This window comes from Colossoma macropomum, unplaced genomic scaffold (genome assembly GCF_904425465.1).
Source record: "Colossoma macropomum unplaced genomic scaffold, Colossoma_macropomum, whole genome shotgun sequence".
In the NCBI taxonomy this organism is placed as follows: domain Eukaryota; kingdom Metazoa; phylum Chordata; class Actinopteri; order Characiformes; family Serrasalmidae; genus Colossoma; species Colossoma macropomum.
Genome location: NW_023494792.1, coordinates 31,500,739 through 31,527,738, shown reverse-complemented (window position 1 = coordinate 31,527,738; position 27,000 = coordinate 31,500,739). Strand labels below are relative to the sequence as shown.

General features: G+C 39.5%; 1 protein-coding gene across 3 annotated transcripts in view; it reads right to left on the bottom strand.

Annotated features, from left to right (window-relative positions):
- Nucleotides 1-26,161, bottom strand: part of tmem65 (transmembrane protein 65) — a 31,393-nt gene extending 5,232 nt beyond the window's left edge. Inside the window, exons 1-8 of one of the 3 annotated variants that reach the window (XM_036576876.1) lie at nucleotides 25,784-26,161; nucleotides 25,434-25,524; nucleotides 21,833-22,132; nucleotides 17,857-17,916; nucleotides 7,018-7,062; nucleotides 4,896-4,963; nucleotides 3,479-3,533; nucleotides 95-137 (exon numbers count right to left, since the gene is read on the bottom strand). In XM_036576876.1, the coding sequence (XP_036432769.1) occupies nucleotides 95-137; nucleotides 3,479-3,533; nucleotides 4,896-4,963; nucleotides 7,018-7,062; nucleotides 17,857-17,916; nucleotides 21,833-22,094 (533 nt within the window). In that variant the 5' untranslated portion in view covers nucleotides 22,095-22,132; nucleotides 25,434-25,524; nucleotides 25,784-26,161. Of the gene's footprint in view, nucleotides 1-94; nucleotides 138-3,478; nucleotides 3,534-4,895; nucleotides 4,964-7,017; nucleotides 7,063-17,856; nucleotides 17,917-21,832; nucleotides 22,133-25,433 lie in introns of all 3 variants that reach the window. The other 2 variants (XM_036576875.1, XM_036576877.1) reach the window with 2 other exon arrangements.
- Between the last annotated feature and the right edge of the window lie 839 nt (nucleotides 26,162-27,000).

Here is a 27,000-nt window from a genome sequence, read left to right as displayed (position 1 = left end):
ATGAAAAGTACAAATACTGAAATACTGACAAGTGAACTTTTGAATAGTAGAATCCATTGATCTGGTTAGTTGAGGCGCATGCAAGCCCACTTACCCAAGTCCAGCCAGGTCAGACACCAGGTTCCCCAAAGCAGCCGCTGCAACCACACAACAATGTTAGTGACTCACACACATGAGCAATGCAGACAGTCAGAAACTCTGTCTAGAACAGGGGTCAGCAACGTGCGGCTCTTTTACTGCCCTGTTGTGGCTCCACAGCAGAATTAGATTTGTAGGTAAAAATAAAATAAAGCTCTGCTGATCGTTCAACACAGTTTAAACAGTAAATGGTCTTAAATGCTTCAGTTAATGTAGAACTGCTTATTCACCCTTTAACCCTGAAGGTTGGCACACACACCGCACCATAGCAACACAGACAACAGCCTCGCATAGCTAGTAGCTAACAACAAGACAAAGAGAAAGATTTAAGACGAACATCGATAATTTGGAGATGGACTTATTTGCATTTATAATCACTCCAGTTGGTTTCCTGATACGTTTAATCTGCAACGAGAAACTGTCAAACACTAAAAAGTGCTGAAGCTGAGGTCAGTTTTTCATTCGCCAGCTTCTTATTCAAACTCTGCCATTCCACCTTAAACAACGCAGCAGTTACATTCTCAGGCACCATTTAAGGTGGAACGTGAAAATTCGAACAAGAAGCTGACGAATGAGAAGCGACTTCAGCCTCGTAAAAATTACTTTTTCCACTTTTGAGGGAAAGGTTTCCTGCCAGAGATGCAAGAAAAGCGGCTACACCTAAAGTAAGTCTGTGTTTTCGTTTATATTTTTTAACCTACACCAGGATATCAGCACATACTGAGACTTATTTACAGCCAAGATGGTAAAACGTTATTTAAATAAATGGACATACAATGTTGTGGCTAAAGGCGGATTGATTTTTGCTGAAAGGACAAAATGGTTCTTCTTAACATTTGAGTTGCCGACCCCTGGACTAGAAGAAGAGCAGGTACGGAGCATATCTAGCTCTGCAGAATACAGTCAACTACACTACAGCATAAACACTACAGTGCACTAATCTATCCCAGCATGAGGGCGGAGACTCCAAAAAGAAACTGAGCTTCAAGCACGTTTGGAATGAATTACTCTGTAACTTGTATAACATTGTAGGACTGTTACAATTAATAGATTAACAAAAACTTCACCTTTTTCTGTGACTCGACAGTGATTTGTTGGCAATTTGCAAATTTTTCATTCCCTTTACTGTAAGAAACAGTGAACAGTGACAGCCCTAAGACCTTGAATGCACCACAGCTGTGGTCCTTGTAATTTACATAGTTGTTTACTTGACGAATTAGAACCATGTTATGAGACCAGAATAAACACATATAGCCAGGCTGTCACTGCGAATCACACTCAGCTACGCACTTTCTGATTGGAGCGTCTCCTAAGCCTACTGTACCTTCTGATACTAGCCAACCTATGACTGTGCACAGTTTATCCACCAGGTGTCCTAATTCCAAAACACTTGAACATAACTGTTATTAGATATCCCATAGATATAACACTGCTGGGAAGACATGATGAAACACGCTAAGAGTAGTTTCATTTTGGAAATCAAAGCCTTTAAGTTACACAAACTGTGCCAAACTGTTGTGCCATATAATTCCAAGGTACCTCCCTGACACAGCGCCACTCCCTAATGTGAGTAAGCACTGCTGTGTTGAAGCACCATCACTCGCTGAACATATCAGCCCAGCTTTGGATATAAAGATAAACTCTAGTTAAGGTCCCTTGAAGGCTTTTTACAGGCCTATGATATTCATCCTTTCCCTGTAGATACTGAAACACCACCTGAATGGAAGTAGACTACTTTGCATTTTATCGAAGAGACCCAAAATCAGTTGGGACAGTATGCGAAATGCCAATAAACACAGAAAGCAGTGATTTATTAATCTACTTTGTCCTGTATTAGAACAGAACAAAGACAGGATATACAATATATTATCTTATCAGCATTTTTTTGTGGTAAATATATGTTCATTCTGAAACTGATGCCTGTAACACATTCCAAAAAAGCTGGGACAGGGGCAATTTAAGACTAGGAACACTGTGAAATGTTCAGAAAACATTTTTAACAGGCGATGCTGTTATGCTTGGGATAAAAAGAGTATCCAGAATAGGCCTAGACCTCTATAAACAAGGATGGGTCGAGGCCCACCACGTTTAGTCTGGACTCTGGGCTCTACTAGCAGACCTGGATATAAGAAACTTACTTGGTTTACATTCTTAAACTAATGAGAGAAGCATTCTGGGCCTAAAACATTCAGAGATCTAGACTAGTAGCAGCACTTTACAAGAATGGATGAGCTTCTCTAGGTCTTGTTGTGACACCAAACCTTCTGGCTATATTTGTAAGATGGCAGGAGGCTGTTTAAGTGATGGCTTTGATATGGCTAGTGATCCAAGTCTATTAGAACATGGTCTTTGGATTTTACAGCCCAGGGAATCGATGTGCTAGCTAATACTAAGTCTCTTCTCTTCGAAGAACTATATAACAGAAGAATGGCAAAAAAAATCTTCTGTTACATAAGCATGAATAAAACAGGATGAATTGGTGTCTTCAGTCCCCAAGCCATTATTACGTGTTATAAAAGGTATGTGTTGCAGGGATCAAATTTATAATGTGCTACTGAGAACGTTGTGTTTTTGTTCTGTTTTCAATGAAATAGTTTACTTATCACTGTTTTCTGTTTTTATTATCATTTCACATGCTGTCCTAACTTTTTTGGAACTGGGTTTGTACACACAGACTTTAATTTTGAAAAAAAGCTCTCAGTAAAATGACATAGCAGTCCATGTTAAGGTAACCCTTTACTGAAGGGCACTAATAAGGCACCAACATAAGCCTTTTTTAATGCCATCTGCCCTAAACCTACATAAACATTTATAAAGGCGCATTACAACAAGCATCAGTTGTTGTAAAGACTTTTTTCCCCCAACTCTGAGGCCATTTCAATTCTGAAAGTGTTATGAGAACTAATTCTTGCTGGAATGAGCCTTTGTAAATGCTTATATCATCACTGTCAGAACACAAACTCACATCTCCATGAAAATAACTTTACAGAAGGAAAAGCATTCTGTGTAATGTAAGTTCAAGATATTTTTGTAAATTTGGACTATTTCTACTGGTCAGATCATCATGAAATGTTTACACAATGTAAAGCCCAGCTGATATTTTTAAATTACCTTTTAAGAAGAAGAAGAAGGGAAAAAAAAAGACACAAAAATGGAAAGGTTCAATAATGGCTTATGCAGGTGTGATGTGGCCTATTATGAATGCCAGTCTTTGTTAAAGAGTTACCCATATTCATGTAAAATGTCAATATTTCATACATTTTGAGTGAATCATTTATGAATAAGTTAAGAAGTGTTTATGTAAGATGTTATGAACCTCACATGCAAACTTCTGCATTACCTGCCATGGTTGATATTCCGAATGTCACTCCAATGGACAGCTCAATCTGCGTTCCCTGTGAATGAACACAAACGGGAACCGTTAGTACCAAAGAGCTCCACACGCATCTTTCTAAGCACGGATCCATAATGAGGAGTGTAACTATGAGTTACATTAAAGAAGCTGATCCCACAACTTTTACTTCATATGCTCTGTATGGGCCTAAAGACACATCTGATTATATTCAGGAAGTATTTTATAAAGCAGAATTTCTCAGTTAGCGAGATAACTTAAGCTCAAAGTCAAGCGCTGTTCAACAGAAGGAGAGTTAAGGAACACTTACTGGGCAATCTTAAATGAAGCTGTTTTTACTCTAGCAATGAAAATGGTGTGTTTAGAAGAGGAATTAATACAGCAGACCAGTATTCTGCTCAAATGATATTCAATACTAGTACTTTGCAGAAGTCAGAGATGACCACTCCAGTCAAAATGGTCATTAAGTACATTTCAGGAGATATTTCTGGAAAGATTGGATACAAGACAATCCACTTGTAGGGGATTATTAGGGTGAGGGAAAATCAAAATAAAGCTGAAGTTCAAAAAATGATTAAAATCTACAGACAAAATGGGGCTCCTAACAACCACCTGGAAGACCTGGTAGACACCAACACTGTCCCCATCAGATAAAGAGCACTTAAAGCTTTCATCTTTGAGAGAGAGGAGAAAATCAAGCTGCTTCAGATCTGAAAATATCCACAGGTGTTTCTGTCCATCCTTTGGAGGTGTGAAAAACGTCCATAAATATTCCAGTGGTTTTCTTTGAGGAACTAAAATAAAGTCTCCTGAAAGGAATGGAAGCTGTTATAAAGGTGGTGAACATACTAAATACTAAAAATATATTTAGCTGATGAGGCTTCAGAGTAATTGTTTGTTAATTGTTTCCTGCTTTTTCCTGATGTTAAAAAAGAGTAAGTTGTACTTAACGGTTGTTTTGACTGGAAAGCGAATAAATGAATGGTAGTCTCAGAGTTTTGTACAGTACTGTGACTTTATATATGCAATTATGTTTTGCAATTGTGATATAACCTCCAATATACTGGGAAGACATTAGCGAACCCTCAAAATGACATGATAAAAGACGAGTTTGCTTCATTTTTGTGACCAAAACTTTTTACATTTGTTGCATCATATTCACATGATTCATCCAAACACCCAAAGAACATCTGTGATTGGTCAGGATGTCAAAGCACACAATAAAACGATTACAGATTGTTAGACTCTGATGTGCATGTTGTACTCTGCTATATCAGTATTTTAAAGACTGTCAATTAAGGAACAGCATATCGTTGAGTTTCCACCTGAGAAATCTTGCTTTATGAACGACTCACAGATGTAAAGCAACTTTCGCTGAACCACTGGAGAGGTTCATACCACTTACTGCAGCGATCATGATGGCGTTGTCCAGAAACCCAAAGCCAACGAAGGGGATGGCGTTGTGAAGGAGCACTGAAATGAGAGCAGCCAAGAGAACAGCAGGTCAGATCACACAGCACAGCTTATTTTATTATAATAAAACCCTTTCACAGAAAACCCACTGGGAAATAAATCAACACACCTGCCAACCAAGAAATACAAAAATATAAACAAACAGTGGAGAAAATCTCTCCAAAAATACACAGGTTAGCTGAAAGAGCAGTAATTACTTTTCCATGCTGCTAATCCTTTGTGATTCATTCGTGACTCATTCATTCTGCATATGACGCATTCCACTGAGAAAAGAAGCTGGAGGTTGTTCCCCCTTAAAACCTATTAAAACACAGACAGCCTGTTCTGCTGTTAGCATCACCATCTATCAGTGGCTGTTTCAGTGGTGCTTTGCCAAATTTGCAGATTGAGAGGGCAACATTTATGTAAGCAGGTCTAAAGTTCAGTGTTGGTCAGTATTTTTGAAAAGAAAAGAAAAAGAAAAGAAAAACTTTGCTGTCCAAAGAAAAACAGGAGAAGGCAAAAACATTTCCTCAAAACTAAAGAAAGTAAAAAGATTTTATGTTTTTCTCAAATTATGTTAAAAAAATAAAACCCAAAAAAATTGGAGAAACTGAACTGAACTGGACTAAACTGAATACAATATTTGATGTTTTACCTTACAAAGTTTTTTTTTATAAATATATGCTCATTCCAAATTTGATGCTTACAACACTTTCCAAAAAAGTTGGGAGAGGATCATGTTTACCCCTGTGTTACAGCACCTTTCCTTTTAACAACACCTATGATCATTTGGGGACTGAAAACACCAACTGATCTAGTTAGGAAAGTCGATTTGTTGCTATTTTTCAGTTAAACAAGTCTTCAGCTGTGCAGTACAGGCCTGCATTATTCTGTTTCATACATATTTTCAACTGGTGACAGTTCTGGACTGCAGGCAGGCCAATCTAGCAACCAACCTCTGTGATTACGCAGCCATGCTGCTGTAACGTGCAGAATGTGGCTTGGTGTTGCGATGTTGAAATAAGATGATAAGTTGATATCAGCATATGTGTCTCTGAAAAAGGCAGAATATGTTGATCAAAATGTGTTTAGTGTTCAAGTGACCCACTAATACCCTCCCGTACCATGACAGACCCTGGTTTATGAATTTTACGCTGGCAACAATCTGGAATGGCCCTTTTCTTTTTCGTTTTTGGCCTGGAGAACACGACGTCTGTTATTTCCGTAAACAATGTGAAAGGTGGACTTGTCAGACCACAGTACATGCTTCCAATGAGCATCAGTTTATTTCAGATAAACTCGAGCCCAGAGAAGTCGGCAGTGTTTCCAGATGCTGTTGACATGTAGCTTCCACTGTGCATAGTACAGTCTTAACTTGCATTTGTGAATGCAGCGATACAGACATATTTGATATTTTATGTTTTATTTTTTGCAATATGTTAAATTCAGCAAATAAATAGAAATTTAGGCATAAAAAATACCTTATGTAAGTTTGTTCCCTGTAGTGGATGAGTTTAGGTTCATTAAAAAAAAACAACAACAAATGTGTCATTTAACCATGGGCTGCATATGACTAAATATAATTTAAAATATATATTTTATATATATATATATATATATATATATATATATATATATATATATATATATATATATATATATATTTAAAATATATACCATTGAAAAAAGCTGGATTTGAGTGAAAAGGCTACAGTTGTAGATTACCATCTAGTAACATACAGCATGTGAGCAGCTGTGCTTCAGCCTGGAACTACTGTAGATGGTTTCGAGTATTACAAAAAATTTTATAGTAATTTATCACATTAACGTGTTATTAAGGCATTAACTATGACGGTCCTGCTGTATTTGTATATTTTGGAGAATAACACAAACCCTAGTCACCTTCAATCATCTTTTTTGTAATAGCTGCAACTTTTTGAGCATTTACTGTTTGGTTAAGATCTTCATGGAATAGTGACATTTTACTTTCACCTTCTTTTCATCTTTCTTATATATTTTAAGACAATTGTAGGTAAAAAACAGGTGATGAGAGAGAAATCATCACATCTCACCGTATCTCAGCTGGCTGGCGTTCGGCGGCAATGCCTCCAGTTTCTCTGGCGGAAAAAAAAACAAGATAAAAAGTGTTTCAACTATATCCTGGTTTTCTAGTAATAGACATCACATGCATACAGAACTTCATAGTCAGAATGTGATCTCTGAAAGTCTTTCACATCTAATGTAATACAATAAACAGGAGAGCTGGCCTCAGATCAACACTCTTAACTTCAAGACATTTGACCCCCCCTGTTTACAATAGAGACAAAGCAAAGTTTCCTCTTGAAGCTCAGCCACACAGTGGACTGACATCCGGTAAAGACGACATAACTTTCCAGAAAGCTTTCCAAGAAAACTTACAGCACAATAGACATTACAGGTCTAGATAACATGCCTAATAGCCAGGATGATCTTAACATCGCAACTCTTGGGAAACTACATCCTGCTTCACATTTAAAGTTATACAACAGTTCGTTCAGCTGCAGTTTAATGTATGAAACAGCGTTGTGTGGTGTTGTATCTGCTAACAGAACATTTCTTCACCACAACTGCATCATTCCACTGGTTGCTAAGAAACAACTATGGTCACATGAAGGCTGTTAAACACTGAACATGATGCAAATAAACAACATGAAAATGGAAAATATTTAGTAAGACAGTTTTTTGGGATTTTGCAAGATTTCTGTGAATAAATGGGCAGTATTCCTGTTTTTAAAGACAAAATAACATCCAAAAAGACAAAGCAAGCTGTGAAACTGTGTAGACCACTCTTCACTTTGGAAAAACTCATTCAGGAGGGGAAACATTTTGAGCTCTTTCAATCATAGATGGTAACTTTCCGTAACTTAGTTTGAGCTACTTCTGGAGATGCAGCTTAACATGCAATGAAGCAGAGAACAAAATAATGAATTTGACGTCAGTCAAAAGTTTTAGTTGCTAGGATCCAGCTGATCAGGCTTCGTTGTTGTCGTGTGCCAATACCAACCATGGACACAGTTCTGTGAATGTTGTCTGTGAAAGTTTCCAAGAGGGCAAATAAAATAATGCTGCATTTTCACCATCCAAAAGATTGCAAACAGTGTGCAAGAAATCATCAATCACTGTTTTACATGAGTTTGAATTTACAGACATCTGAATCAATGATGCAGAGTGGAAAGGTATTTACTGTAAACTGCTGAAACTAGTTTTTGGAGAAAGAAACTTCTAGATTTGCTGAAGTGCTGTGTCTCTTCAAGCTCTGAAACTGCCTGCCACACTCGCAAACTTCTCAACCATTTCCTCTTTCAAAACTGAACTGTAAACCTCTCCTCTCCCAGTCCTATTCATCGACCTCTCATTATTGTAGTCCCACTTCTGCCCTGTTCATCTAATTTCTTTTGGTGTGTACTGTTCTTCTTTATTGTTTTCCCTCATGTCATCCTTTTTTGGTTAATAACCATGTTATTTATTTATTTATTTATTTATTTTGTGCATCATGGTCAGGTTTTGCTTGGTCTTCCATCCTTGTTTTTGTTAACCTTGTGCTATATTTGTGCCTCATTGTTGGCCTTGTTTTTGATGCTCTGTAAAGTGAGACTGAACTTTGAAAAGGATGAGGCCTAAAGTAAGTGCCCATATACATAGGCCAGTGTTTCCCAAACCACTCCTAAGGCCCCTCAAACAGTTCACATTTTTTCTCCATCTCTGTGTTGTGAATTAGGTTGGAGTAAAAATGTGGACCATCTGGGAGGCCCAGTGGTCCGGGTTGGGAAATGCTGGCCTAGGCTAAAGACATTAGAACTCAATTTGTCACGTACTCCACACATTTCATCTTAACACAGTAAATGTATGGTAAGTCAATTAAAGTATGGGCTTTTTTTCTGTACAAGATCATTTAAAAATAACAGCTAAAGATTCAGGTTTTATTCACTATGCAAGATTTTCAGTTGATTAAAAGTGTTTTTTGTTAGTATTTGGTGGAATTGCCTTTTAATCGCTTAACGTGAACCACTTGGGGTAGCCTTTCACAAGCTTTTTATAATACTATACTGGAATTTTGCCCACTCCTCCTGACAGAACTGGCAGGTTTGTGGGCCTCCTTGCTCAGACATCCTGTTTCAGTTCAGTCCACAAATTTTCTACGGGATTCAAGTCAAGACTTTGATGGTTACTCCAATTCTTTTACTTTGTCGTCTACAATTTTGGAGGAAGGCTTAGGATCACTATACGACTGGACCCAGCAGTGACCATGTTCTTTTTGGCTGACGTCCTGATGTGTTTCTAGATAATCCTTCTTCCTCATGATGCCATCTATTTTGTGAAGTGCACGAGTCCCTTTTCCACCATGGAATGACAAAAATTTCAGACCTGACTACAACAAAATAAACATATAATCCAATAACTTGCATCTTTGTTGACAAGCACAAAAGCTGGGTCAGGCCCACTTCAACTCTTAGCAGATGTGAGACCATGCGGATGCATTATTGGTAGGGGGGAAAAAAAGTGGTTAGGGAAGGGATTCCCTCGGTAAGGAATTCTAAAATAGGCCATTCCAAAGAATCTGTCCAATGACAATGGCACACTGTGCTTACCACCCACAGAGCGGGGGTGCAGTGGAAAGACTAAATCAGACGATCAAGCAAAAACTATCTAAAGTGATGGCTGAAATTGGACTATCATGGATCCAAGCAACGCTTCTTGTTGTGTTATACACCGATCAGGCATAACATTATGATCCTTGTTTCTACGCTCATTGTCCATTTTATCAGCTCCACTTACTATACAGGTGCACTTTGTAGTTCTACAGTTACAGACTGTAGTCCATCTGCTTCTCTGCATACTTTGTTAGCCCCCTTTTACCCTGTTCTTCAGTGGTCAGGACCCCCATGGATCCTCACAGAGCAGGTACTATTTGGGTGGCGGATCATTCTCAGCACTGCAGTAACACTGACGTGGTGGTGGTGTGTTAGTGTGTGTTGCGCTGGTCTGAGTGGATCAAACACAGCAGTGCTGCTGGAGTTTTTAAACACCTCAGTGTCACTGCTGGACTGAGAATAGTCCACCAACCAAAAATATCCAGCCAACAGCATCCTGTGGGCAGCGTCCTGTGACCACTGATGAAGGACTAGAGGATGACCAACACAAACTGTGCAGCAGCAGATGAGCTATCATCTCTGACTTTACATCTACAAGGTGGACTGATAAGGTAGGAGTGTCTAATAGAGTGGACAGTGAGTGGACACAGTGATTAAAAACTCCAGCAGCACTGCTGTGTCTGATCCACTCGTACCAGCACAACACACACTAACACACCACCACCACGTCAGTGTTACTGCAGTGCTGAGAATGATCCACCACCCAAATAGTACCTGCTCTGTGAGGGTCCATGGGGGTCCTGACCACTGAAGAACAAGGAAAAAGGAGGCTAACAAAGTATGCAGAGAAACAGATGGACTACAGTCTGTAACTGTAGAACTACAAAGTGCACCTATATAGTAAGTGGAGCTCATAAAATGGACAATGAGTGTAGAAACAAGGAGGTGCTCATAATGTTATGCCTGATCAGTGTATATACATGGATGAGTAGACAGAACTACAGCTGTGTGCAGACAAGACCTTATGAAACAAAATCTGAAGAAAGCTGAGGTGCAGCGTTATTATTCCCCTAATAGACAACTTACACCTGCACAGCTACAACAGACAATACTGAATTATCCTATATCTGCAGTATATTTCTTAGAACAAAGGAAGGGTAAGGACTTTTACTCAAGATAGTGAAACAACTTCTACCAAAACTGTCCACTATCCAAAAGTCAAAACTCCCTTGACCTTCACTGGGATAACTGAAGTAGAAACCGGTCGTGTGACTGCAGGGACAGTGGTATTTGTTTGTTCTCTTCATCTAGCTGGTTTCTGTATATGGTCCACACATAGAAAGATCACACAGGAAGCACATGATGCTTGCATATTGCAGTGACTCAGTGAGCTAAAGGAGGATGGGGTGAGAGAGAGACCCACTCGTAGAAAGCTGAGCTGAGAGATGCCAATTAAACCTTGCGGTCAGCCAAGATCAGTTCCACCAGTCTGCTTCAGGGCCACAGCGTTATTGTTATTTGGCCACAAAAACAGGAGTACAAACCTAAAAACACTTATTAGACCTTCCATGTGATCACCTAGTTAGTTAAATCAGTGCGTTTTTAATGATCCTCATGTTCATGTAAGGGATACTATCAGGAAAAAGAATAGCCAATTCATAACCATGATGCTGTGACCCTAATGACCGAATTCACAAAGGCAATGAGTCACTCTGATTGGTGGATCTGTCATTTGTCGCCTCAATACCACTCAAATTGTAGGAATGGTAATCATACAGCTGGCTATCAATCAGTTGGCTAAATTTAGCAGAGAAATTTGATGATGGCACTGTCTGCAGGATGAACCCAATGCCCTGCATAGAGAGACCATCTTCATACGCAAGTCAAACTGCTATTCTTCAATATGTCAACACAGAGATTAAAAAATATCATCCATCTAAAGGATTCAACCAAGTTTGCTTACGCTGTATTGATCAAAAATGACCAAAAATGTGTGTCAGTTTGTGTCCTGTGCTGTTGTCTCTTTACAGCAGACTAACTGCTTAAAGAATAGCCTGAATGAAACGTGTTACATTATAAAGGCCAAGTATTCTCTGCTTTGTAGTGACATTATTTTTCACACCATGGTTACTGAGTATATGAATTCACTTTCTTGTGCTGTACTCGACTGCTCACGACTGAAAAAAACACCTGCCAGAGCAAACCGGTCAACCCCACCTCCATGTAAGATCAGGGTCCAAACACTGAATAATGTCCCATATTGTTTCTTGCTAACTGTGCCCACGGTAAAACCAAGAAACCTGTTGATTCCAGTGATTGTTCTTATGAAGTCTCAGCCAATTTGACTGACCCACCTTTGCTGCCAGAGGGAATTGTTGTTGTGTGTAATTCTAAGGTTTACTGGCAGTCTCCAAAAAATATTTTGGTATATGTTACCTAGCTAAATTGGTCCTGTTCACTAGAAGCATGAAGTCATGCTCAAGCAAAACCAAACCCTCACACAAGCTGAAAGGTTATTTGGGGTGATTTTTCCTGGTTATGGTATTTACAGAAGTGTGAAGGGAACTGAAGAACTTTCTGGAGTCTTAGACCTCATGAATGCCTCTCTTAAAGCAGTACAAGCTATTCAGAAAGAACTGAATGAAATAAAAGAAGTAGCTCTGCAATATCGTGTTGCATTAGATCTTCTCTTAGCAGAGAAAGGAGGTGTTTGCCAGGTGGTGGGAGGTGAGCGCTACACTTCTATTTCCGATGCCTCAAGCGCTGTGCGAGACCTTGCCCAAGACACCTCTACTGGTATAAAAGAACTGCATGAGAACTATGATTGGGATCCCTCTTATCTGTATTTGTGGTTAACCAATGGGGATGATTCAGTGATATTTCTGATCATTGCGGTTATGTTGGCGTGGAAACTATTTATGCTGTGCCTGTCTCACTCTATAACTGATCCCAGCAACAAGAACATGGCCCTTGATTACTATCCTCATTCGTACCACAAAATCGATGGCCATTTGCGTACCATCCAAAGCTTTCCGTCGAAGATGACCCGCAACCGAAACGATACGTCCTGCTCCTGCCTGTGCAGTCATCCAATATCTGACACAGTCTAATCATAAATACAGTCTCCTCTGCTGAAATAACATGGCAGTCATGGTCGTCAGGCTCACTGTGAAGTGACTTCACCAAACGCCATTTATTCCCTGTAAGCACAAAGCAGGAATTAAACCACAGAGCGGATATTTTTGGTGTTTCGCTGGGCAGCTGTGGCCGTGGACTGAAGGCTCCGCCATCTCTGTTTTGTCTGATTCACACATGCTGCCTCCGCGAGCGCTACAGCTCAGATGCGCTGGTCTTTCATACATACAGCGTTTGTGCTGTGGAGCAACGAGACAGTTATACAGACATACCCTTTTCCAGACGGATAGATGGTCACACATTTGTTTATCCTGGACATCATTCTGACTTCTGGCAAACGTTTCAAGCCTAGACCAATCGGGAATTCTGTCTGCAGCACAGAATGTTTAACTAGTATTTCGTCATGAATTACATAAAAATCGCCTCTTGAAGTTTTTATATGGCCTTCTGATTCATTTTCATTGGTTATTTTGGTGTATTTAGCTGTGTGACGTGTACAGCTGACCACTTAACATGGGTGCCGAACTAAAAAGCTAGACTTTCCGCATCACTCACACCACACAATAGTATGTGTGAATCAAGCCTATGAGAACCTGTGTGTTGTTCAGGTGTTCGGTTGCTCAAGAATGACTTCATTCATTTAAACCGTTTTACTGTTATATTGTTTACATGTATGTTTTAGAGATCGTTCTACTTTATTTAGGCTATTCATTCACTTGCGGGATTTCTCTATATCCGTGCGTCCGCCGCTCCCGCCTGAAGGGGTCTGATTTCCCGCCCACTCATGCTAGCAACACTGAAAATTTGTCCCGCACCCCGCAATACTGTGGCGGGTCCCACAGGAATCTGCAGTAGCGCAGACCTCTAGTCCAGTGTTTAAGTCTTGGCTCACACACTTGCCCTCGTATGATGGTGCTGACACTGATAGTGTCAAAGGGGGGGAAATGTGAGAAAAAAATCTTATATCCTGATTAGAAGCTCAGCTATATTTTTACATTAATCACATATTTAGTTTAATCAAACTGCATTATCTTTCAGCCAGGCAACAAAATAATCTGCAAAAGTCATATAACCTGAGATGCTGACGATTAATCTGTTAAGAAACAATCAGGGTGCAGAAACTTCCTGTGTAAGCAAAAAGGGAAATAAGACAGCGTCTGCCTCTGTGGTCAAAGTCATCACCTTCCCCTAAAAATAGGGCTTAAAAGTTCGCCCCTGGAGGGGACGTGTTCTAGCACTGTTTTTAAGTATCATCTTACAAAATCTATATTTGGTAAGGTTTTAAACAATCACAAGCTTTATACTGCCTGTTCTGAAGCACCAATAGAATCCAATGTCAGATGAATGTTTGAGACTTCTCGTCCTAAAACAGAACTCTTACCAGGACTGGAATAAAGGAAGATTTCCTCTTTAACTCGACTGCATGACCTCATCTTTTATTTGATTGAATAACTGAATTTAAAGGGCCTTTGCAACATCTCTCTGAAAAGTACTTTAATTTCCAGATTAACATAAGTGACACGTTAGTATTCGTTACATTACTGTGATAATGAGTGCTTTAGTTTCAAATGTTTCACAGTGAAGTTACCTGCTGCACTGAAGCCAACAACACATCATACCACAGACCATTAACCAGCCTTGAGGCTTCATGTGACTGTGTCTCAGCACAGTGGTCATGTCTAGGAGCCGAGCCAGGACAGTTTAAATGATATAGTACATGGATATCACACACACAGAGGCCCTGAGTGAAGACAGAAGGTTTATTAATAGATCAGAATCTGCAGTTTGACTTCAAAACAACCCAGCAAGATTAGTCTGGAGAATTAACTGAGAACTTGGCAGGCTTATAAAGTATATCTAGAGATTTTCTTTACCATCCAATGTTGATGATGGTAAAATAGCAGTACATCTGAAAAATATGTTTTCTTTGGGGACTATATTGCCTTCAGACATCTGGCTCCTGTCACCACCACTGTGAACAATTCTGCCTCTAAGTTTCTCTTGAACAGAGCGTTTCACACCATCTTAACCATTACATTTTTGAAAAATCAGTCTTTCATGATATGGGCCCCCTTTATTTGACAGAGTTTGCAGTAGTGAGACAGACTCTAAATCAGAGCCAAAGCCTCAGTACTACACATTCTGACCTTTAACCTTTAGCTGGCACATTCCTCCCTGCCACGCTTGCTCACCCCCAAACTAGAAAGAACAACAGAAGGAGAGTTCTCCAGACTCAATGTCATTTAGTTTAACCCTTGTGAGGTGTTGATGTGTGTGTTACTCAGTGGTCTGGTGGTCCCACCACTTTACTGTTTTTTAAATCAATACAGCCAAAACTATTTATGTAAAAATACCAGATGTTTAAAATATTACAAGTGTCCAGCATAGGGTTCTCCTTTAGCAGCTGTAGCCAATCAGCAGCCTGTCTATGTTGTCCACCCTCACACACACTCACACACATAAAGGTACTGTACTGTCACTGTGGCAATTTCCCTCTTGTCACTGGGGTGGAACCCTCAAGGGTTCATCTCAGTACCTTTAGTCAGGGAACATAACTGAACCATAATCCACTGAAATATTTTCTAAGCTGTACTGACTCCACACACCCCGTCTCGTCTCCAGACTTTATTTTATTGTTCTGTTTTAAAACATTTGGTTATGAAAAGGTACAAATACGAACATTTCACCTGGAAAAACTTATTTAAGGTGCACAGTTGGACCTTAAAACCACTGTTGTACCTTTGAGGACACATTTACATTGTTTGTACCTTGATGAGCAAAAAATGTACCTGCACAAAAACTTTATTCCTAACAGTGTAACAGCAGGCCATGTAGGAGGAGAACAGAGTGAAGGACACAGCACCTCCACACTTCTACTCCCCGCATGTTCACCCCAATACCACATGTTTAATATAAATGTGTGGGGGGTGAACAGTGTGAAGACACCGAAAATGGGTAATTTAATATGTTCTTGAACAAAGGCCAAGGAATCTGGGGTTGAAATAATAATAAATCGCACAATTTTTTATTTTGGTAAACACTGAAAATGGGTCCCACAGACCAGAACACCACACAAGGGTTAAAAAGCAAGCTTTCCTTCACTAATGGAAATTCTTCTCTCCAAGCCATTTTAGTCTAGTACTAAGCTAAATCTGACAACAGCCAACTCTCCACAGTGCACAGAGTTCTCTGGCCTCAACTGATAGCACAAAGCCCACTTTCCCCATGACCAGAGGGAGTGGCTAGTGAGCTCTTATTTACTCCTTATTAGCCCACTTACTCTGTAAGAGGGAATTCAGATGCTCCAAGTCTGTGTACTGTTTTCTTAAAATCTTAGCTGTTTAGCCACAGCCGAGTACTTTATGTTTACATTACTGTGGTTGTCAGCAGCACTGCCTTTACTTTTCATTCACACGAATGTAGAGAGCGACTAAAGTCTCTGTGTGTTTAGCAGGGAAAGAGCTGAGTCAATGAATCTCTCATTCTTTCCTTAACATACATACATACAGCGCTGTGCAAAAGTCTTAGGCACCAGAGAATTTGTACAAAGTCATTTATCTGGGCTGCAGCTTTTAACAACAAAAACACTAACAACAGAATAAATGCAGATAAAATGTTTCACAAATTGTTTCATATATTGTATTTTAATGTTTGCTTTTGCTTAAAAGACCCATATCCACTATTTTGCGTCATATTTTTTCTCCTTGAGATCTACTTTTGACATTTGGGTAATTTTTTGTTCCAAAAACAGTCAGAACTCATTATATTCATGACTACTTTTCAACTTCTCTTTATCCTTCAGAAGTAAACAGGCCATTTCTGTGACTTTAAGACTGGTCTGCATCTGATTGGCTGCTCTGTATCGTGCTTCATTTAAAAGCGTTCCAGGCTAAAACACTTCTTATAACTTCAGTGTGAATGAGCGGAGCTAAACTGCTGCAGGCTGAATAGGCGGATACACGTAAATGTGTCACTTTTCCTGACATCACAATTACAGTGAACTTAAAACAGGCTTGTTTCTGCAGCTTAGTTTCCATTTACAGACTGCATGGATCGAGGAGATAACAGTACCTTTTGAAACTTTAACAATGTTTACACACTGCATCCAATGCTTATTTAAAAAAGTAAGGAAATATGTATTTTTTCACAAAATAGGCATTAAAAATAAACAGTTTTCTTAGCTGCCTTAGCTACTAGACTTGCACACAGTGCTACATATGAAGGCCAAATCCATTAAACTGGTAGGGGGCAAAAAGTGCAGGGGCCAAAATTAGGTAAATGTGAGACATGATAGCCCCAATCGTCCAGAACAAGTAGAGTCCAGATTTTGGCCTGCAGAGCTGAAATATATGGAAGTGTGACAGAAGCGATTTGTTGGCACAAATGTTATAACATTATCAGCATGCAGAGCTGAGCTGGTTATGGTCCGAGTTAAGCATTATTGGTTTTTCCATTATTGCAAACAGTGCAGACCAAAAAGTGTTCAGTATGTCTGCTGCTGAGCACATGCTTTACTGCTTTTTAGCTCAGAATAAGCTTTCAGCTGCAGCTGCGGAGCAAAAAGCCCAAACCAGTACACACTTATACATGCACTCTATTATTTATCTATTTGCATTATACAATAAACCTCTCATGTTTGCACTATTTTTCTGTAATTTGATTATTTCTGAGCCTTCTGAAGCACGTGAAACATCATAAAGAGTATCAGGACACTAACACAGAAAAATACTGGTTGCTTGTTTAACCATAATCTACTAATTATTTCACACAGGAAGCCACTTCTGTTTCCTAGTGAAGGGCATGTGTTGAAGCAGCATACTGAATGTCAGCCTGGAACAGAATGAAAAGCGCAGCGGGAGGAATTAGCTCTAAAGCAAAAGCACAAAACACGCACCTGCAGAGTCCCAGGCACCTTTCCCAATCACAAACATTAAGCCTGTGCTCGCTCCCCAGGGCCACTTCGGTTTGCTAAAATCTACACTGAGGAAGATGATCAGTTTTAAAATCTACAACTCCTAATACTAAACAGTACCTTTCTTCTGATAAATAAACTCAAAATAAAAGAACCAGAAGGGAGCTGGGGAAGAGAGTGGAGGCTTAATCCCTCTGTAGACTGGAACAGGGCCCTGAGGCTCAGCTACGTACCCTCAGTCACCTCCGCCTGAACCTTGTCCCTGCTGAGCCCTCGCCTAAAGGGGGCGCTCTCTAGCCAAGGGTGAGGAGGCCGGAGAGATTAAAACAAGGAAAAAGGTGGAAAGGAATAAGAGAGGGAGGGATGTAAAGTTAGAGAGACAGAAACGGATAGATCAAATTTGCAAAATGAAAGAGAAACCATATGATAGAGGCAGAATGAGGTAAAAATAAAAACATGGAAAAAAACTGCATTCATTCAAGAATACAGACAAGAATCTGTATGAACTGTAATTCAGTGTGTCACAGCTTCACTACAGACAGCCTAATGCATGATACCGGTATACAGATAAATGCAAGTTTGAACACCCCTGGTAACAGGCTGAACGATATTTATACACACACACACACACACACACACACACACACACACACACACACATACATATACACATACACATATATATATGATATCTAATTGCGATTTTTCTAAATAATACTGCGACTGTGATTTAAATCGTTTATTTTCTATAAAATAAGGTTCAGGTTCATAAGAATGTCCACCTTTTCTGTCTTGAGTCTTGACCCCTGAATGTAGTAGGCGAGACTGCCTATAATTTGTGGTTGTGATGTCACAACACAAGGAGGTTTGCTCAGATCTGATAGGTCTAACTCATCTACAGGGAGTTCACAAGCTCTGTGTTATTAGGTTAAATTTCCCCTCTTAAAACTTAAGATGGTTTTAATCATGAAGGCTAAATTTTAAAAAAGTGCAGCTCTTGCGAATTGAAATTTGTACTGTTCAATGTTAAACTGTTAAAATGATTGATCTTGCAGCCCTACCTGGTAATTATATGTTTTGTTGATTTTCTAAACGCGAATAGGTCTACAGGGAACAAATGTAAATGTCATGTAAATGTAAATGTTTTTTCCTGCAAATTTTAGCACACAATTTCTATTCATTGGCCGAGTTTAAAAATTGAAAAAATATCACATTTTATATTTTAAGTTATAACTTTGGCATAGGCCACATTCTATGTTTTTTTTCTCTCATTATGTTAGATTCAGCAAATAAAGTGATTAAAGTGCATCACTTTAAGTGCATTAAAACATGCAGAAGAGTGTCTCTGTAGAGGATGTGTTATTTTCACTGAGACAATCCACAAAAGGCCATTTGACTAAGGGGCGCACAAACTTTTGCATATATCTGTACTGGTACAAATGATGTTGCTTTAAGTTGTAGTCATTGTTTTTACAAAACACAACATTGTTCAAAATTCTGGAAAATAATTTTTGTGAACATATAAAATCATTTAGTTTTCCAATCTTGTACAATTTCAATGTTCCAAATGTAGGAAGCTGTAAATTAACAGAAGAACTGTTAGATGTGTCCAGAATGATGAACAGCCCTGTAGATGACACTAATGACTGAGAAAGCTGTATAAAACTGAGAATGAATACATATTACACCCAGAATGTCTCATATTAATCTTGAGACAGATATGGGACTTGTGGGCTGATGCTGATATGTTTCTCATGTATCGGCCAATGCTGATACATAAACATTCGTAAAATGTAGACTTTAGTATTACGTCTACCTGGACTAGCATTACAGAGAAATTAACATGTATTTAAAGGCTTACAAAAGCAGTAAAATTAATAACATATATTTTAGTTAATAGCATATATTTTAGTGCAGTAACATCAAAAATTGTATATATTTTAGGTGGCCAGCTGCTTTAGGTCTCATATCTGACACGGCTAATAATCTATAATATCATATTTCATTACATGATCACACAGAAGCTTTCTATTTTATCATTAGAGAGGAAATACAGCCTTTACTGGACGTGTTGTTCCTTTATTGTTTTGCAATTTTCAAAGCAGAGTTTTCGGAAGCAATGCAGAAAATCTGAAATGCTGTGTCCTTAATAAAAGCTCTGTTTAAAAAGTATGAGTAAGAAAATAGGGTAGGTGATTTATTTATCTATTTATTTATTGATTTATTTATTTATTTAACCAAGGAGGAGTAATCCTCATATTTTAATAGGCTGAATGAAACGTTACTGCCAGACTAATATCTGCAGGGTTTTTGTTTTCCAACTAATTGAGTAATCAAAGTCATAACGAACCAACTAATCGACTGTTGAGTTGAATCAGGTGCAGTACAACAGTGAGACTATGAAATTGCAGGTCATCGCTGGGTCTGGAGATGAGAAATATAGCATTTGGCACTTTTGATTCACAGCTCAGGGCAAGACAGGACAAGACAGATTCACTGCTGAACACAGAAGAGGTGGCAAAACAGGATCCATTCACAAAAACTCCCCTTTTCACTCCACTCTGAACACCATCTCAGCAGACGGAGGTTAAAGTTCTCCCTCTCACCTGTACTTAACCTGCTTATTGTTGATAAGACCTGCAGGGGTGGAGGGACAGTGTGTGCTGACACAGCAAAGAGCATGAGTAGCTATGGTGGTACTCTTTTACTCAAGTGAACAATGATATATGGGGCACCACATTTCCTTCAGAGAAAAGCTTCCTAAATCCATCTGAAATCATCAGATTTCAGACTGACCTTCTCAGATGTGATTAGTTTGAGGGAGTAATGTCACAGTGCACAAAAACGTTTACGCTACTGTGACTAGTTTTTACCGTTTTGTTTGTTTAGATGCACAACATTTTCAAGCACTATTCTTTGGACCATAATGTGTTTATGTACCAAGACAAAAGATATCGATGCGCATGTTTGCTATTTTTTGGTTTGCTGGGAATCTGTGAATTTTGCCCTCTTTATCTCTACTGGTGTTTTCCAGTAGAGTGACTGTATACGTAATGGGTATCTGTACTTTACATGTGTTTTTTATAAAACAAGATGAAACAAGACACCTTAATAAACATAGTCTGATAATGAGTGCGTTTACATGCACTCGATAATCCTATCATAATCAGATTTCTGCAGTTATCTGATTATTCAAATGGTCATGTAAACACCATAATTAGATTAAGAGAGCTGGCTTTTAGCTCAGTAATCAGATTTCTCAGTGCATGTAAACTCTTACTCTGATTTCTTATGGATTACTGACAAAATCTGATTTTCTGCAGTTATCGGATTAAGTGCATGTAAACACACTCACTGACTCTGTTCTTTTACGACACTAAAGTTTTTACAACAGGATCCGATTCTCCGAACACACACGCTGTCCTTTATGACCTGTATGAAGGCCCCTGGTGGGGGGGAGAGGACAGGACATAAAGGCCTATGTATAAAATAGCTGTTCAGACTGGATTTGGTGGCAGAGCCTCTTCGACAGCATCCTCTTTGAAAAAAATCATAATTCCAATCATGTTCTCCTGACCTCTCTTGCTTGGCAAAGACAAAGGTTTACAATACCTGAAGTAGAAACTATGGCTCAGGTATGAAAGAAGCGGTCAAAGAAAAGAAAGGACCAGCTGCAAGTTCCAGCTGAAGTCTTCAAACAACTGTTCCTGTCCTGAATACAGCATCTTCAGGCTGACTTCTCTCTCAAATGTGCATAAGCTGTCCTACGTCAGGGGTTTCCAAACCTGGTGTCCTGCATATCTCAGTCTCATTTCTTGATCAGTCTTCTGCTGCTACTCACCTGATTCAACTAATCCACTCATCAGGAAGCTCTTCTTGGGTTAAAATGGGCGTTTGGCAATAGAAAACACATCAAAACATAAAAAGACACGGGTACTACAAGACAAGGGCTGGGAACCGCTGACTCATGCAGACATACTAAACACATCTGTTTACTCCAAAACAATAATGAGTAGTGCTGTTCTTTGAACTACAGACTGTTCAGGAAAGCCAGTCATTCATTACCTGGTGGCCCATCCATCTACCTTATACTGTCATTTCAGCAAAAATTTCCTTTTTACCCCCTCAAGTCTTTTTATAAGTCTTTCATTCATTTGTTTAAGCTCTCTGTGAAGCGTATTGTGTTAAAACGCGCTACACTGTTATTACCTTGAGCGATGGCCATGGACTCAAAGCTCTGAAGCTCTTTGAGTAAGCAACTCCGCTCCGTGGGGTGAAGACTATAGATAAAGTCCTTGGCTCCTTTGGGAGAGTTCAGCAGCTCTAGTTTCTCTTTGTGCTTGTGGGTTCCAAGGGAGCATCTCTGCAGGTGGGACAGCAGGGCGGGGTGCCTGGGACTGGTGCGCCCATACGCCCCTCTCAGACCCAGCATGCATGGCTGCACAGCTCTGAGCAAACATGACCTCAGCATTGTGGAAGAAAGAAAGAGGAGTCAGTCTTGGGCAGAACCTGAAATTGGAAAAGAAAGATAAAGCTTATTTTACATGGCAAAGCAGCATGCGTTTCAATACATGTTTGGGGGCAGTCGAGGGATGGAGGTTAGGGAACCCGCCTTGTGACCAGATGGTCGTCGGTTCGATTCCCTGAGCCGACAGTACGTGACTGAAGTGCCCTTGAGCAAAGCACCCAACCCCCAACTGCTCACCAGGCGCTGCGGATAGGGCTGCCCACGGCTCCGGGCAAGTGTGCTCACTGCCCCCTAGTGTGTGTGTTCACTAGTGTGTATGTGGGTGTTTCACTGCACAGACGGGTTAAACGCAGAGGTAAACTTCCCCGTTGTTGGATTAATAAAGGGTAACTTACTTAGTTACTTCTTGCATAATTAAACTTAACACTTCACACATGAATTATTAAAGTTGTTTTATTTGTCAAAACAGCATTAAATTTGACTTTTTATTTTTAAAAAGCTACTTATTTTTTTAAATAGACATATTTGAATGTAAACGTGGACCAATATACCAGAGACAACTGTATGACTCCTGTTACAGTCAGTCATCTTGGATTGAGAGTATCAGAAAAAAATCAGGGAAAAAATGAATTCATGATGACAGATTGTGGTATTGGGTCTCACAATTCAGCCACCAAGTTGAAGTGGTTGACATCTCATTTACCAAGAAAATGGCCTCAAATCAGCTCAACAGATCAACAATCGACCTTAACGTTTCAGCACATGGGTGGACAATATTTCTCTACATGAGTACAATTAGACATACTCCTGAATAAAAGCACAAGTATTATGTCCATATTTCTACACTCTTAGCAAAAAGGGTTCTATATAGTACCAAAAAGGGTTCTTTGGCTTGTAACAATAGCGGAACCCTTTTTGGTGCTACACAGAACCATCTACAGCACATTCTCCATTAATCTGAAGAACACTTTCACAATGCAATGAACACTTAAATCATGCAAAGGGCTCTTTGAATGTTCATGGTTCTATATAGAACCATTTTTTAAATCTTTTTAAGAGTGTACTTGAATAAAAGCACAGAAGTAAGTGATTCTGAATGCATGTATCAAAAGTGAAAGCACTCCAAGTTATCACGTAACAGACATTGTGTGATGTTCTATTAAAGTTGCACTGAGGCCAAAATGAAAAACATAACCATCACTTCATCTGTTGTAAACATGCCTACTCACCCCCTAAAGTGGTGCCACAATAGACTCTAGAGTGAAATGTTCTATTTAAAACTAGGATACCCCCCTTCTGATGATGCATCTTGAAGGTGGGAGGAACTTATGAAACACTACAAGCGAGTGTACTTGAGGGAGGGGTGTTTAAAACATATGAAAGGCTACACTCTAAAATGTATGGTTCTTTAGAAAGCAAATTGTACCGTATAGTACCATAAACACTCAAAGAACCCTTTACATGACTGAAGTGTTCTTTGTTCTTCAGATTGATGGAGAATGTGCTGTAGATGCTTCTATACAGAACCTTTTCGAAAAGGGTTCTATATAGTGCCAAAAGGGGTTCTTCTATTGTTAAGCGTCAAGCCTGTTACAATAGAAGAACCCTTTCTGGTGCTATATATAATCACATAAAACACACTCTCTATCAATCAGAAGAACCTGTTTATAATGCAAAGGGATCTTTGAGTGTCTGTGGTTCTGTACAGAAGCATTTTCTTCACTAAAGAACCCTTGAAGAACCATCTTTTTAAGTGTGTAGTTTTGGGGCAGAAAGTCCCCTGTACAATTGTGTATAATTGAAAATATAATTTTACAACATCTACAATAATTCAAATCACTGTTACCTTTGATTCTTTACTACACTGACCAGCAAGTAGTTTGGTACACTCTTTTACACTTGTAAAAGATGCTTCTTCAAAGGTTCTTTAGTAAAGAAAATGGTTCTATATAGAACCATGAACACTTAAAGAACACTTTGCATGATTAAAGGGTTCTCTGCATGGTGAGATGGTTCTTCAGACTGATGGAAAATGTATTTATTGCTTATGCTACTATATAGAACCTTTTGGGAAAGTTTCTATAAAGAACCAAAAAGGGTTCTTCTACTGCTACAAGCTTGACATCACAACATCAGCAGAGCCCTTTTTGATGCTACATAGAACCATATACATCACATTCCACATCAACCTGAAGAACATTATGAATGAATGAATGAAATGAACCTTTTAGCTAACTGTGTCTGAACACATCGGAATTAGACCTCTGCATTTAACCCATCCGTGCAGTGAAACACCACATACACACTAGTGAACACACACTAGGGGGCAGTGAGCACACTTGCCCGGTGGGCAGCCCTATCCACAGCACCCCGGGAGCAGTTGGGGGTTAGATGCCTTGTTCAGGGGCACTTCAGTCACATACTGTCAGCTGAGGGAATCGAACCGGCGACCTTCCGGTCACAAGGCTGGTTCCCTAACCTCCAGCCCACAACTGCCCCCAATCATCAACGATCATGGTGCAAAGAACCATTTAATCATGCAAAGGGTTCTCTGAGTGTCCATAGTTCTATATTATGCCATTTTCTTCACTAAGGAACTCTTGAAGAACCATCTTTTTAAGTGTGTAGTTTGGGGGCAGAAAGTCCCCGTATAATTGTGTATAATTGAAAATGTAATTTTACAACATCTACAATAATTCAAATCACTGTTACCTTTGATTCTTTACTACACTGACCAGCAAGCAGTTTTGTACTTTCCACTCTTAAAGAAGATGGTTCTTCAAGGGTTTCTTACCAAAGAAAATGGTTCTATATAGAACCATGAACCCTTGGCATGATTAAAGGGTTCTCTGCATGGTGAAATGGTTCTTCAGACTGATGGAAAATGTAGTCATTGCTTATGCCTCTATATAGAACCTTTTGGGAAAGGTTCTATTTAGCACCAAAAAGCGTTCTTCTATTGCTACAAGCTCGACATCACAACATCAGCAGAGCCAATTTTGGTGCTTTCTCAAAAAGGTTCTATATAGAACCACATACAACACATTCCACATCAACCCGAAGTACATTATCATGGTGCAAAGAACCCTTTAATCATGCAAAGGGTTCTCTGAGTGTCCATAGTTCTACATTATGCCATTTTCCTCACTAAAGAACCCTTGAAGAACCATCTTTTTTTTAAGAGTGCACTTTCACTCCAGTGATCCTGAACCATGGTTACTTCTGCTTTAACTTCAGCAGCTACAGACTTTGTATCTGTCCTTTCTCTGCCACTGTTTACACAGCGAGCTACAGACTCAGTTCTGTGTCACTCAGAACTGTAAGGAGGAACTCAGTCTTTACCTTGAGGAGCTCCTGAGGTGGTCAGTCCGTCATTGGTCAGCTGCTCTGCTCCCCCAAAGCCAGTCTGAGCGCCGCTTTCCTTAAGAGGCGTCTTGTGAACAGCATACCATGAAGAAACAAGCCAAACACCGAGCTGACTGTGAGCACAGAGCCGTGAAACACAGCCTAAAAGCAGCAGTTCAGGGCGCTTCAGTCCGCCGTCTCAGCTCGGTTCACTCCCTAAAACCTCAATGACTCAAGTGGAAACCACGCTGTGCTATTATTACTGATATTATTATTACTTTAGGCCCCTTTTTAACACAAGCCCGCCTATTTCAGCACAATAAGAACACTTTCTGTCACATCCTCACCCGTCCGCGACGTTTCCACTCTAACGGACGCCGAAAACCCGACCGAAACACTTCATACCCCGTGTTTTGGTTCTGAGACTTTCTCGGACGTTTGCGTGTCGTCACACCCGCTTCACAGTGCACCATGGGTAATGTAGTACGCTTCCCGCACAATAACAACGGAAACGTTCTACACTGCACTACATTACCCATGTACTGTTGTTCACACCCAACAGCGCCTCAGTGAAATAAACAAATAAATAAAGTGAATGAATAAACAACTTGGTAGTAAAATGCTAACCGGACTGCAAAGAAATTGAAGGACACGCACCTTAAATGTAAATACATATTAAACAGGCTCCTCTCAGCTTGAGCCTGTCACACACCCCCACCTTGTGGTTCGAACGTAAAAGTACTATAGTAGTTAGCAAAGACGGTGGTTCTATTTAGAGTTCTATATAGAACCATTTCATACCTAAATGGTTCTTTGCATGGTGAAATCAGACTGATGGAGAATGTGTTGTAAAAGGTTCTATACAGCACCAAATAGGGGTTTCGCCCTTGGTCACCATGTCAAGCTGGTAACAACAGAAGAGCCCTTTTTGGTACTACAAGGAACCATTTCCCAAAACCATTCCAGCATGCACAGAACCATTTAAGCATGCAATTGGATTTTTAAAGAACTCATGGTTCTGAATAGAACCGTTGCACCTTTGAAGAACCATCATTTTTAACACTTAAAGGGGTATTCCACCAATTTTACAAAATTCTCTGCATAATTTAATTGATAAGATGTAAACAAAGTTATTTAGAGTGGTTTGGTGTGAAATGGACTGGAGCAGACGTCACATTGTCTACAACACAAAAATAGACATTTTATTTACTATGTACTGCTTATTATGCATGTCTCAGTTTTAAGTTGTTTTTTTCCTCCAAAATTTATTAACGTATTAAAAAAAGAAACGTTTTCGACCAAATTTTTTTCTCAAAAATATTGTAACACAGTGTCTCAGCATCAGGCAGCGTGTTCAAAACCCCTTCCTCTAATAACTTTCTGTGATGTAGCTTTTAGAGGCATTGAACTCTTCAGACGTCTGGTTCCTATCACCACCACTGTGAACACTTCTGACTCTGTAAGTTTCTCTAGAGCAGAGCATTTCACACCAAACTACTCTGAATGACTTTGTTTACATCTTCACTATTTAATTATGCAGAAAATGTGAAACATGGCTGGAATT